The 14,446-nt window shown below is 45.5% G+C and overlaps 1 protein-coding gene across 2 annotated transcripts in view; it reads right to left on the bottom strand.

Moving 5' to 3' along the window:
* Positions 1 to 5,098, bottom strand: part of LOC144670159 (uncharacterized) — an 8,825-nt gene extending 3,727 nt beyond the window's left edge. Inside the window, exons 1-4 of one of the 2 annotated variants that reach the window (XM_078532646.1) lie at positions 4,968 to 5,050; positions 3,730 to 4,223; positions 1,970 to 2,042; positions 437 to 590 (exon numbers count right to left, since the gene is read on the bottom strand). In XM_078532646.1, the coding sequence (XP_078388772.1) occupies positions 437 to 590; positions 1,970 to 2,012 (197 nt within the window). In that variant the 5' untranslated portion in view covers positions 2,013 to 2,042; positions 3,730 to 4,223; positions 4,968 to 5,050. Of the gene's footprint in view, positions 1 to 436; positions 591 to 1,969; positions 2,043 to 3,729; positions 4,224 to 4,967 lie in introns of both variants that reach the window. The other variant, XM_078532642.1, reaches the window with a different exon arrangement.
* Between the last annotated feature and the right edge of the window lie 9,348 nt (positions 5,099 to 14,446).

The following is a 14,446-nucleotide window of genomic DNA, read 5'->3' as shown; positions in this document are numbered from 1 at the left end:
TGCTGTCTCACTAAGCTCTATACAATTGCAGCAAGACACCTTTACCCCTGTACTCAAATCCACTTGTGATGATAGCCAACGTACCATTTGCTTTCCTAATGTACCCGCATGATCGCCTACCTAGCGAACCTCGTGATTGGGTAATCAGCTCTCTTGTGTACATCCCCCAGTTGACTTAAATTACCATTACAACAAGAAGGGCAACTTGTATCGACTCACTGGCTTTAAATTAATAAAACATCACAAGCTGCTTCACTGGAACATAATCAAACAAAATTTGATGCTAAGCCACAGAAAGAGATGTTAGGACTTACAACCAAAAGCTTGGTCAAAGACATAGGTTTTAAGGAACATCTTAAAGGTAGAGGGAGAGGTAGAACTGCTACCTGAAGATGTTTCCTTTGATAGTTTTAATAATTGGTAGCTGACTACTTACCTGATTGATCTGCCAATCTCAGTGTCTGCCAAGGCTCCCAAACCAACACTAGCTAAATCATTCCCTATGTTAGATATGTCCCAATAAAGTTGCTGCCAAGATACAGGCTTGTCTGATTCAGATTCATTCTTGGGGATGACAGCACCCTTGGTGCCTGAGCAAGTAAAGAAGGGGAAAAAAGGATGTTTAGTAGTGCTTTTTATGAATAATTACTGTAAAGATTAAGTGAACAACATGCCATTACTAAAATGTGTATTTTCCTCTGTCTCCTCTCCTGAAGACCTGATCTTCCCTGCAGAACACGTTAATGGGTGCCTACAGCCGGGGCGAAGTTCTGGTGTCAGCTGTGACTTAGTGGGCAGCACTCTCTCCAAAGATCACAGGTTCAAAACACACTCCAAGATTTGACCTTAAAATCAAGGTTGACACTCCAGTCCAATACTGAGGGAGTGCGGACTTGTCAGAGGTGCTGCTTTTCAAATCAGATTTTAAATAGAAGCCCCACGTGCGCTCCCAGGTAGATGTAAATGTTCCCTGGGGCACCATTTTGAAGATCAGTAAATGGGAGTTCTCCCCTGTGGCCTGGCCAATACTTACCCTTATTCAGCATCACAAAAACAGATTATCTTGTCCCTACCACATTGCTGTTTGTTGGACTTTGCTGAGTGCAAATTGGCTGCGTTTCCCAATTAGTGACTACACATCAGAAAAATTCCTTCATTGGGTGTAAAGCATTTTGGGGCATCTGGTCAGCATAAAAATTACTATTAAATACAAGCCTTTTGTCTTCTTTTTTGCCTGATGTCCATGAACACACCTTCCAACCGAGGGTGATGGATAGCAATGAGGAAAGAAATTCTTGCTCCCTCTAGCTGAGGATCACTAGCATGGCAATAGATCAACTGGCCAATCGCCTCCAGTCTAACTGGGTCACATGTTAGGTGACCTTTGTTGCCATCATCGTTCCAAAACTATTTTAAGCTGGCTGTACAAGAGGTGCCTGAGGAGGGGCTTTTGTTGAACTTCTGTTCCTCCTACAGAGAGAGGCTTCCATTGAACTCATCCCATTTAACAATGCAACTGAAGTCGTAACCTCAATGGATAACTGAAAGGAAAAGTGCTCCATTCTCTAGGACAAATGGCCTTCATCATGGTGAACCCACTGAGGTATAGATTGGGGGGAACTTTACTTTGCATCTGAATCATTCTGTGCTGAGTTTGCTGAATGCTGACATATAGTGCAAAATGTGGAGAAAGGTTTGATTCCAGCACTAAAATCATCCCTCATGTGTGGAAGAACTAAGCTTGCATTCTGCCACACATTGTACATTCTACACGAACATAGGTGTTGTTCTAAACTCCACTGCGTACATTCATATTTCTAGTGCCAAAAACTCCCTGCGCTACACAGACAATGGAATCTACAAACTGGAAGTTTGTCAATCTAATGTATTGATGTGATATTCACTTTTCTATATTAGTGTTTTGCTTTAATTATGTTTCATGTTAGTTTGAAGAGTTGTTGTTTTTTACCTTTAACCACAAGGATCATCAAAGTAACCGTAAGTATCTTCATGATGGTGTCAGGCCCTCAAACCTCTAATAGCTGGAGAATTGAATGGATATACTCATTATATTTAGAATGATTTATGCAATAGAGGGTTCGTTATTAACAATATAATTCATGAACAAAGGTAAACATGGAATTAAATTATTAATGAAATTTATTGTTAGGTCCCTTCAAGTTACTGACACAACTCATTGGAGGCTGACAGAAGTTAAGAAGTTCGCAGGCCTTGGGCAGTTGACATACCCTTCTGCCATTTTTCCCTGCCATCTTATTCCGATAATAAACCTTTACAGTTCCATTTTCACAATATAACAGTATCTTTACAGTGCAGAAGGAGGTCATTCGGCCCATCGAGTCCACCCTGGCTCTGTGAAAGAGCAGTCCACCTAGTCCCACTCCCCTGCCTTATCCCCGTAGCTTTGCACACTCTCTCTTTTCAGGTAGCAATCCAATTCCTTTTTGAATACCTCGATCGAACCTGCTTCCAACACCCTTTCAGGAAGCTTGTTCCAGGCTCCAACCATCCTCTGGGTGAAAAGATTTTCCCTCACATCACATTTACTCCTTTTGCCAATTATTTTGAATCTGTGCCCTCTAGTTCTTGATGTTCTCTTGAGTGGAAACAGTTTCCCACTATTTACCCTGTCCGTACCCCTCGGGATCTTGAATGCGTCTATCAGGTCTCCTCTCAGCCTTCTTTTCTCTAAGGAAAACAGTCCCATTTAATTTTTCAGATATTTCCTTCTCAATTCCTCTTTCCCTAAAACTTCACTTCTTCCTACAATAAAAACAAAATACTGGAGATGCTATAGGTCTGAAACCAAACAGAAAATGCTGGAAAAATTCAGCAGCTCTGGCAGCATCTGGGGAGAAAGAAACATAATTAACATTTCAAGTCCAATATGACTCTTCTTCAGAACTTTGGAAGTTTTAGCTTAAACAGTTCAAACCATCTCAAATTACCAGGACGTCATTCAGGTTATTTATTGGATACTCACTGCACATTAGAATACTCTGAACAATAGCCATTTTTAATTAAACTGTTGTACCAGCCATAGATAATGTCACAAGAATTATGTAAAAAGAATTCATGCAGCAGGCTTTAAAATATAAGCTGCAATGAACATATTCATTTTCCAAGATTACTAATATTAAATATTGAAAGAACTTAATTTTTTTAATTGATGTTTACAGGTTGCTTCCTTTCAAGTCTAATACCAATACGTTTATATTTATGCTTGGTGGTAGGTAACTCTAACAAAAAAAAAACACATACAAACAGATTTATATATTGCTCCAGTATCTGATTATGAAAGTGCTCAGCATTAGCCCTGTGTGATTTAGTGGATTGGCACTGGGTCCTTTTACCTGCAATTCAGCACAGAATGATGAGTCAAGTATTGTGTGAAAACCAGTACTGGTTGGCACATATATAACTTGGGACAACTTGGCACTAACTAGATTATTTCAATCAGAAAGGCTGCAATAATGAAGGTTGCAAAAAACTGAAATATTAACAATGAAGTGGGACAGGGTTGTTCCCCTGAGTGGAATGATGAACCGTGAAACTTGGGCATAGATAATTTCATGTTCCAACTGTTTCAGGCAATGCATAACCTGAGTTCATTTTCTTAAATTGTTAGTAAAATTATTCAAAACACGACAGTTACAGGTATTAAAGTGCATTTATAGCGCTGGTACCAGCCTGGGACTGATAGCTTACCAGTTCTGACTGCCAATCATGTCCAGATAGAGAAGGTCTGTTCTTGTTTAGAGGCAGGTGCAAAACTCCCGGTTGTTAGTTACTCACAGCTTAACTGCAATCTCTAAATGATCAATTAACAATGAGTCAATTCAAAGTACTCGGAAGCCCTGAGGCCCCCTGGAGATGTTTAACATTAAGGTCGGCACCACATGAGAATCACAGTCCAAAGGGACTTGAAACTTTGACGAAGAATCATATGGACTCAAAACGTTAACTGTGTTCCTCTCCGCAGATGCTGTCAGACCTGCTGAGATTTTCCAGCTATTTTTGTTTTTGTTTCAGATTTCCAGCATCCGCAGTATTTTTCTTTTATCTTAGGACTTGAAACTCATTTGGCACAAGAATGCTTCCTCCAGGGGACTCTCACACCGCTTCCCTCTGCAGTTGAATCGATCTCAATATTATAACGTCAGCGTTGCTGTGGAGCGGGAGCTGCTTTACAGTAACATCGCCTTACGAACAAACCCGTAACATCTAATATACCTTTCACATGAAATTAGGTTGTTTGCATTGTTTGAAATGCAGAAATTTAAAGTAACTCATTTCTTGTTGGCGAAAATTTGTGGTGAACAAACCCAGCCAGAGTGTTATAGTCAGTTATTACAAATTGATCCTACAAGGAATCAACTGAGTAAAAATAATTACCATTTTATTCAAAACATGCCCTCTAAAAAGTTGATTCCATCTATCTATAGATCTGTAACTGCATGGAATACATTGCAGACGCCATGTTGTTTCATGGATGCCAATTCCTTTGTCACATTTATTTTATCTATGGTATATAGAAAAGAAAGTCAGTTGTTTTCTCTCAGGTTTCAGAGGAGCCCCCTCGGCAGCACATAATAGCCTCAATTGGCCTCAGGATCACAGTAAGGTTTTAAAGGGATAGACTTGGGAGTGGGAAGACTGGATGGTTTCTCTACTCCCCTGTTCAGGGATGCATACGACAATTTTAATGCCACTGGCTCGGACTAACCAACTCAACCCAGGCTGGATACTAGACCAGGGAATTTCTCAATCTCGGTGGCTCAGAGCCACACTGGGAATTTAGTCGAAGAGCCATTTTGGGACCTGAACAAAATTGGATATTAAAAAGGGCTTTTCACTGAACCGTCACTGAAAACCTTTCCTTATAACTTTACTAGTTTTTATGCACTGCAGCTTAAACCTCAGGAATCATGAGAAGCATCTCTTACCTAGTTCAGATTGGTCCTCCTGCTCACACTGTATGTCTGCTTTCTGACCCTCAGATCTATGAGATTTATTAACTTGATGCTATCTCACATATCTGATAAGGGAAGGAACAGTTAACTTATCTGAGTTACATTTTTCTTTTATGTGGAAACCTAGGATCAAGGATCATGAATTTTGACCACTCAGTGTTTGCACCTAGGAAACATTAACAGAATGAAGCTACCAGTTGACGTTTTTCTAATCTAATTAAACAATAAACTAGTTACCTCTGTGCTCAATTGTTATGTGTATCTGACTGTAAAGTTGCTACAAACAGGCCTGTACTTGAAGTAAGTCCACAGTTGGCATAAATGCTTCTGAAAACTCCTGTATTCAAAACTAAAAGCAGGAACATAAAAACATAAGAACAGGAGTAGGCCATTTTGACCTTTGAGCCTGCTCCGCCATTCAATAATATCATGGCTAATCTGGTTTTGGTCTCAGCTCCACTTTCCCGTCTTTGCCCAATAACCAGGGCCCAGGAGAGGGAACTGCAGACGGGTCCTTATCGCCAAGGGCCGTGCCATCAGGGGGCCCGGGCTCATTGACCAAGTGACCTGTCAATCCGGATGGTCAGTGTCCAAAGCCACCAATCGGCACATGGACCATCCTGATTGACAGGCTAATCGACGAATGATTGCTGTCTTTTTGAAAAACTGCAATCATTGGTCGAGTAGCAGGGCCCGCCAGATTCATTTCTCACCTCGTGGATTTATTTTTGGGCCTAGTCATCATGGAGTGTGTTTCCTTAATCTTCAGATCCGCCTGGAGCGCAGTCTCCTGAGCAGGTTGGTGTCAGCTGTTTCAAGTAGGTACCCCACCCCACCCCCCCGCTACCTTCCCCCACTTCTTTCCCCTGTAAAGTGCGGGCAAGTGAATTCCTCTCTGGGCTCAAATCATCTGTTTCAAATCCTCAATTCACTGGAACCAGCTCCTGGGCCCCAGGCCATTTTGAGATTTGAAGCCACTCTCCCTCTGCCTCTCCATCCCGGCTCCACGCGTCTTGCCAGTTTTGACGGTAACGGATGTCGGGTTGGGCGGCACCGGGTGAGAGAAGGGGCGGTGGCACAAGGCGGCCGGACCGGGCGGCTTGAGGCTGCCTTCAAGGTCCTTGCAGTTGGGTAGAGCAAAAGGTGGTAAACTGAGACCTGGAAGTCTGATCACCATTGAGAGATTTCCAGACTTGAACGTATCATCCTTGTTGTGTGCTGGCTGTGTCAGCAAGTCCTCTACCAGGTGTCGAATGGCAATTTAATTTGGCACAGAACCTACTGCAGGTATTTGGCAAGCAAAGGAAAGGCCTGGAAGCCCAAGGCTGTAGACGTAGCTACTGAGCAGCTGAGTAGAATTTCAATACTGTACAAAACAGTCGAGCAGGATTTTGGATAAAAGAGTACTTATGCAAATATGCAGGCCTGGGCACAAGGGCAGTTGTTGAAACCCATTAACAGTTACAAAAGATTGCCATCAAAAAGTTCCTGGAATTACTTGGATGGCTGTTTTTCAAAATAGAAATGGGAAAGAACAGGCCAGGGAGCAGGGTAAGGCCTGTGATTCTGTAAGAGGGAAAGCACCTTGTGCCTCATTTCTCCAGCCCTTCCCGACCTCCCCCGCCCCCTCCCCCATGGTGTGGGGGCGCTGGCCCCTGTGCCAGGCCCTTCCCAACCCTCTCCAGCCACTGCTCTTGGTGTTAATATGGAGTTCCACCACACTGCTGTATCCTGTGAAATATTCTTCCAGCTCCATCTCATCAATATCATGAGGGAGCTTCCCGACAGTCTGGGTAACAGATCGTGCACCCTGTTTCCGTATCCCCGGTTTATTTTCACTGTGACCTGGCCTAGGGCTCTGTGTGGCACACCCCTGCCCTTTCCTAATGCACTGTTCATGAGGCTTTATGGTTGCTCCATTTTGGGCATTTATAAACGTGATTAGTTTCAATTTTAAATGAGAATATATTTATCACTCAATGCAAAATGTAACTTTTCTGCTAACATTAGTCGGTGCTAATTTACTGGAAGGCTTTGCCATTTTTAACACCATATTAACACCAAGGGCAGTGGCTGGATCTGGTTGGGAAGGGCCTGGCACAGGGGCCAGCGCCCCCACACCAGGAGGGAGGGGGGTCGGGAAGGGCTGGAGAAGTGAGGCACAAGGTGCTTTGCCTCTTATAGAACCACAGGCCTTACCCTGCTCCTTGGCCTGTTCTTTCCCATTTCTACTTTGAACTTCCATACAGGAAGGATACGCCAATAGAGTATGTCACTGTTGGTTCAAGATATTCTCATTTGTACATAGGATTGTTGTTTACAGCGCTTGTGAGTCTTTTGGATGTTGCTGTCTGGATATTGCATAAAGCCAAGTTCAAAGAAGCGGAGCTGGTTGTATAATATGAATGACCAAAGCAGTGGTTGTAAAGTGTATCATACTGAAACCTGAGCTTTTGAAGGGCTCTCTAAATGGAGGCATAGAGTACAAAAACCAAGATGTTTTGCTGAACCTATATAAAACGGTTTGACCCCACTGTGACCATGGTTTCCAATTCTGGGCACCCAAAGTATGTAAGGGGGAGGGTTGAAGGTGGGAGGGATGGGGTAGGAATTAGGGGCCCAGAAACAGGAGAAGCACCAGGCCCCACAATTTCTCTCCCTGACCCTACCCATAACCCTCGACTCCCTTGCTTATGGAACATAGGAACATTATATGGTCTATAAACAGGACAAGTGAAGTGAATTAGAGTCATGTGATATCATCACATCACATCAGGTCACATCCTTTTTTTTATTTGTTCATGGGATGTTGGCATCGCTGGCTAGGCCAGCATTTATTGCCCATCTCTAATTGCCCTTGAGAAGGTGATGGTGAGCTGCCTTCTTGAACTGCTGCAGTCCATGTGGTATGTGTACACCCACAGTGCTGTTAGGAAGGGAGTTCCAGGATTTGATCCAGCAGCAGTGAAGGAACAGTGATATATCTCCAAATTAGAATGGTGAGTGGCTTGGAGGGGAACTTGCAGGTGGTGGTGTTCCTATGTGTTTGTTGCCCTTGTCCATCTAACTGGTAGTGTTCGTGGGTTTGGAAGGTGCTGCCTAAGGAGCCTTGGTGAGTTCCTGCAGTGCATCTTGTAGATGGTACACACTGCTGCTACTGTGCATCAGTGGTGGAGGGAGTGAATGTTTGTGGATGTGGTGCCAATCAAGCGGGCTGCTTTGTCCTGGATAGTGTCAAGCTTCTTGAGTGTTGTTGGAGCTGCGCTCATTCAGGCAAGTGGGGAGTATTCCATCACACTCCTGACTTGTGCCTTGTAGATGGTAGGTGGGCTTTGGGAGTCAGGAGATGAGTTACTCGCTGCAGGATTCCTAGCCTCTGACCTGCTAGGTCACCTATTTATCTATTGCAGTAAACATCTTGCATGATATTTTCCCCTGTGCGTTTCTGGCTTTTCTTTAGTTTACTAAGTACGAACTTTATGCAGCCTTGGCAATTGCTCTACAATACAATTAAAAGCCACAGACTTGGGAGGATGGGAACCTCTGTTACTGTCACCATTGGGCTGTATGAGTTTGGTAAGTTTGGCAATTTCACAAGAGAATTAAATCTTAGTGATACCTCAGGCCCAATACACAAGGATCTGCATTGATAGACCAAGTCATTCCAACCCGGGCATATCAGAGGAAGCATTTCATGGAGAAAACTCTCCACTGGTTGGAGCGCAAAGGAAGATGGTTGTGGTTGTTGGAGGTCAGGCATCTCTGCAGGAGTTTTTTAGTGTCCTAGGCCCAACCATCTTCAGCTGCTTCATCAATGACCTTCCCTCCATCATAAGGTCAGAAGTGGGGATGTTCATTAATGATTGCACAGTGTTCAGTACCATTCACAACTCCTCAAACACTGATGCAGTGCATGGCCAAATGCAGCAAGACCTGAACAATATCTGGGCTTGGTCTGGTAAGTGGTAAGTAACATTCGTACCATGTAAGTGCCAGGCAATGACCATCTCCAATAAAAGGGAGTCTAATCTTGATGTCCAATGGCATTACCATCACTGAATCCCTCACTATCAACTACCAGAGGGTTACCATTGACAAGAAACCGAACTGGACCAGCCATATAAATACTATAACTACAAGAGCAGATCAGAGACGTGAAATTCTGGGGTGAGTAACTCACCTCCTGACTCCCCAAAGCCTGACCACCACCTAAAGGACACATGACAGGTGCATACTGGAATGCTCTCCACTTGCCTGGATGAGTGCAGCTCCAAAAACACTCAAGAAGCTCGACACCATCCAGGACAAAGCAGCCTGCTTGATTGGCACCCCATTCACCACCTTAAACATTCACCTCCAGCACCAACACAGTGACAGCAGCGTGTACCATCTACAAGATGCACTGTAGCAATTCACCAAGGCTCTTTTAACAGCACCTTCCAAACTCGCAACCTCTACCTCCTAGAAGGACAAGGGTAGCAGAGCTCCACCACCTGCGAGTTCCCCTCCAAGTAACACGCCATCTTGACTTGGAACTAATGGGCAGGATTTTCCACTTGGCATGCAGGCACGCGCCCGACACGCCCGAGCATGAAATAGCGCATGGCATTTTGGTTGGTGGGCGTGCCCGAGAGTCGGCACCGCACCTGCTAACAACTAAGAGGCCCGTTAAGGCCATTAACCAATTAATCAACCTGTACCTTTCGCTGCCTGTCCAACGTTATGGTTGGCGTGCGGGCGAACGGACCAGGCAGCCTGTGGATTTTTTAGGATAACTCGGGGCGGGCGGGATAAGTTTTCCGTCATTAAATTTTTAGAAGATTTGGGGGCAGAATTCTTCAAATATGCATGTTAAGGTAAGAGTGTCCGCAGTGTGTACATTTTTTCTGGATTTTTAAAAAAACTTTATTCATTGGCTTAAAATACTTCAGCTCCCGGAGGCAGCTCCCTGCCTTCAGGGAGCTTTCAGTGCGCGCTCCCCGACACACACACAGACTTTGCCCCCCCCCCACCCCCCCCAACCCAGGCAGCTCTGAGCTTCTCAGTGCACCTTTCACACTCGCTGCCCGTTAATTGGCCAGCGTGAAGTTGCGGCCAGGGCCGTTTCCCAGCCACTCCCAGGCCCGTCCGGCGACCTGAAAATCCTGCCATGTGTCGCTGATCCGTCATTGACGCTGGATCCAAATTTTGGAGCTCGCTTCCTAATAGCACTGTGGGCGTACCTACACCAGATGGACTGCAGCAGCTCTAGTAGGTGGCCCACCACCACGACCTCAAGGGCAATTAGGGATGAGCAACAAAATGTTGGCCTTGCCAGTGACACCCACATCCTGCGAAGGAATTGAAAATTGTCACCTCTACTTCACTAAAGGGGCAGGAGCTGAGTGATGTCACTTGCTGTGCACCAACCTGCCGATCGTTTCAAGGGCAGAGTTGGCCCTTTCCTTAAAGGTGAAGACTGCAATACTCTAAAGCCTTAAGGCAGTCCATTCCTTCTGCACAAACCAAAGACACTCAGCCAGAAACGCCATCCACGATTCACAAAGGAAGGGGCTAGTACCATGTTTGCCAGAACTACCATTATCACTTTCCATCTGATAAGGAAACAGCAACTGGCGAGGACACAGAGCTTTGGTCGCCTGTCAGCCTTCTGAGAATTAAGGCAGGTATCAATAGACCAATATGACCATCAGGACTCCACATATTAATTCTAATGAAAAACTCAACAGGAAGGGGTGCCACTCAATGACTGCTCAAATGGTTTTTGACCATGTTTACATGAACTTTAAGTGAGAGGGTCACTTGTACTGGAAGCTTACATCTGACAATGTAACAGTTATCAGTAATTCTATACTGTCTAGTCATGTCATCAATTTGAGGGGCTGAGATAGAATGGGGGATTATACAAACATCCTGAGAGGAAGCCACTTGATCTTCCTCTCTCCTGACAGCCTCCATGAGCTTGGCAGCCCAAGAGTTCTTATGGGGATCTTTCCACAACTGCTTCACATCAGGATGGCTTGAGGGAGATGTGGAAGAATTCAAATGAGTGCAAAACAGATGTTTACCTGATACAGAAATAAAGGACAATAAACAGGTCTTTGGCTTGCACCTGGTAAAAGCATTTTTCTAAAGGAGGGTCCTGTGGGAAAAGCTAAGGCCAGAAGTTCAGAACACCAACAATGTTGAAAAGTAGGAGAAAAGGCACGATAGATACCGTAGTGACTGGGTCATGCTAGGCTTAATTTTTGGAAGCCTGTTGATTGTAGGAGAAGGGTGAAATGCATCCAAATATTTAAAATAGAAGAACATAGTGGTAATTTAAGTTTTTATTTCAACAGTGGGAACATGGGGAGGAGGAAGATTATGTATTCAATATATCTGCTGCTTAGCAAGAAGAAAGGAAGAACACTAGCTATTGATAAGTTAGACAAGAAAGATTATGACGGAAAAGTTGGATATAAGAGTCAAGACAAGGACTGTCTGTCAGATTACAACACTTGTCTTGTATCTGTCTCTGATTGCAAAAAGAGTGCTGAAAGATTATCTCCAAAGCGGGGGCCGGGAGGGAGGAGGACCTCTTTGAACCTGCTCCTGGGCCTGGCCGAGTTAGTCATTAACAGGTCCAGGCAGTAGGCGATCGAGGGGGTCGTCCGACCCGACTGATGCCCCTCTTCCGTGGCTACATTTGCGACTGGGTGTCCCTGGAGAAGGAGAGGGAGATCGAAGCCTTCTGTCCTCGGTGGGCACCGCGGGGACTGGCGTGTTTCATTGATCCCCTTAATCACATTTTGATTTAATGTTGGTAAGTTTCCTTTAAATTTTGACTTTTATTTTTGCAGTTTCCCTTTAAGAGGCTGCCTTTTCATTTGTCCCCTGATTTGTTAATTTAGTTTATTTGGTTTGGACCCAAAAGAGTTCCTTCCAAATGTTGAAGACAGCAACGAGTGAGGGAATGGTACTGACTGATGCTGAGAGTGGTTGTGAAAAGTTTTAACCCTGGCTAATTGGCAGAACTTTGCCCCTCAACCAACATCATTAAAATAGATGATCTGGACATTTATTTAATTGCCATTTGTGGGAGCATGCTGTTCTCAAATTGGCTGCCAAGTTTCCCTGCATTACAACAGCGACTACACTTAAGTACTCCCTTGGTTGAGATGTCATAAGGTCATGAAAGAGGCTAAATAAATGCAGGCTCATTCTTTCTGACATGCTAATATTAAAATGGCACAAATCAAGCAAAATACAGTGAATGTTCCCGCTCCGAACACTTGTAATTGAAATTGTGAAAGAAATATAGCTCAGACTAAAAGAAATATTGACTTCGCCCTTCTAACACTGCCTTTGAGTTATAGAAGGACTTAGCAGTGAAAAACATTTTACTGGCAGCATTTGTAATTCAAGTTAATTAACAAATGTAAAGACAGGGTACTGAATACACTCTGTAAATCACTTACCTAATTCTTGATACGTTAATTGCTAGTTAGGATGTCACTAGTATGTTCAAATCGCATTACAATCGATGGATGCGGATGACCTTTATATACAAACCTTGAAGACGTAGAGAATGTCTTTCAATTTATTACTGAGAATTTTTTTTTGACAAGGGTGGGGATGTAACATAACGTAAAACATGCCTAAATTGTAAGAAGTGGTTAGATGACCCCAAACGTGACCACAACAGAAAGCGACAAGTGAGGGAGACAAGATAGTTTCACAGTTTTGACATCCTGGGAAAGGGATGAGTTAGTGCAGTCAGTCTGATGAATATGGATTTTAACACTGGGATGATCTAAGACAAGACTTGCATTTATATAGCGCCTTTCACAACCTCAGGACAATCCAAAACACGCTAGGGTCAAAGTATTTTAAAGCGTAGTCACTGTTGTCATGTAGGAAGCACAGCAGCCAATTTACATGCAGCAAGCTCCCACAAACAGCAGCATGATAACGACCAGATAATCTGTGATGTTGGTTGAGGGATAAATGCTAGTCCTGACACCGGGTAGAACTCCCTGGGCAGAATTTTCCGTTTGCCGGCGGGTGGCCGATTGCCGCTGGAGAAACGGGCCGCGCCGCCATTTTCTGTGGGCGGGCCAATTAAGGCCCACCCCGCGGGTAAGCAACTCCCCTGGGGAACAGGAAAATAGTCGCGGGGGCGGGTGGCCTCGGACTGCCGGTTCCAATGGGGAACCAGCAGCCTGCATAAAGAGTGGCCAGGCAGCCTGCTTGAGGCAGTGCACTATGGCCACTCATGGAGAGAAGGAGGGAGGTCCGAGTGGACAGCAGCATGAGCAGGAGGAGGGGGGCAGGCTGCAGGAGAGGCCAGCGGGGGGCCACTGTACCCCCCGATTTTCGGATGCATGCCTTGCTGTCCTCCTGCAAGAGGTGGGCATCCATCGGCACCTTCTGTATCCGGAGGATGGGAGGAGGAGGACCCCCCCATGTCAGCAGCCAGGCGTGGGAGGAGGTGGGTGACGCTGTAAGCGCCCATGATGATGTGCAGCACACTGGCACCCAGTGCAGGAGAAGATTCAATGATTTGCTGCGCTCTGGACGGGTGAGTACCATGTCTGTCTTGCCCATTTGACCCAGGAGGCAGACTTAGCCTTTGACCCCCCCACCATATCTTGCTGTCGTTACTGCATAGGGCATCTGGCGCACGCTGGGTGGGCAAATGGATAATGCTTACATCAGCCTTAGTGGTTGAGGAGAAGATGGGTTCTCCCTGCAGCATATGTTGGTCTTTGTGGCATTTGAGTAGTCTGGGGGCAACCTGCAGGGGAGGCAGCTCGACACATACTCAGAACTCCAACACATATCATATTGATGGTGATGAGATGGTGCAAGGAGTGCCTCAAGGTGTTTTGGGCAAGAGCCATCTGCTGGCCTCGGCGCTGCACCTAGTTGCGCCTCCTTGCCATGGGCACTAAGATCCATGTGTTATTGAAAGTGATGGATGCCGAATGTGTCCAAGGTGGCCGTTGGGGGAGGGGGTTGGGAGCAGCCGTGTTATCTTCTGGGGACCAATCATCAGTAATGTGGACAGGAGCCGCTGGAGGCCTCAGATGGGCCACTGTGATTGGGGTGCGGCGTGCGCGTGCAGAGTACATGAGCAAGCAGCCCCAATAAATCCTCTTCTCTGTTTTGCAGGCAAAAGCTCACCACAATGCCCGGGAGCGCCAGAGGACTGGAGGTGGGCGCGCCCTGCTCCAGCGTCTCACACCTTTTGAAGAGCAGGCCATGGAGCTGGGCAGGAGGCAGGTGGCCAGGGCGGCCGGGGGCGGCGAGGCTGGGGTCCAACGGGCAGGTATTTGAGGTCCACAGTCCCATCCACTCTGTCTGCCCACCATCCAAAGCACTGATGGTTGCTGCAATCGTTAATGCTGAAACACTGCTCATTCACAGACTGAGACACTCTGACGTGTGGGCCATACAGGAGGGACCCT

Source organism: Cetorhinus maximus, chromosome 2 (genome assembly GCF_964194155.1).
Source record: "Cetorhinus maximus chromosome 2, sCetMax3.hap1.1, whole genome shotgun sequence".
In the NCBI taxonomy this organism is placed as follows: domain Eukaryota; kingdom Metazoa; phylum Chordata; class Chondrichthyes; order Lamniformes; family Cetorhinidae; genus Cetorhinus; species Cetorhinus maximus.
The sequence above is the reverse complement of the archived record's forward strand: the minus strand, read 5'-3'. Positions and strand labels throughout refer to the sequence as shown.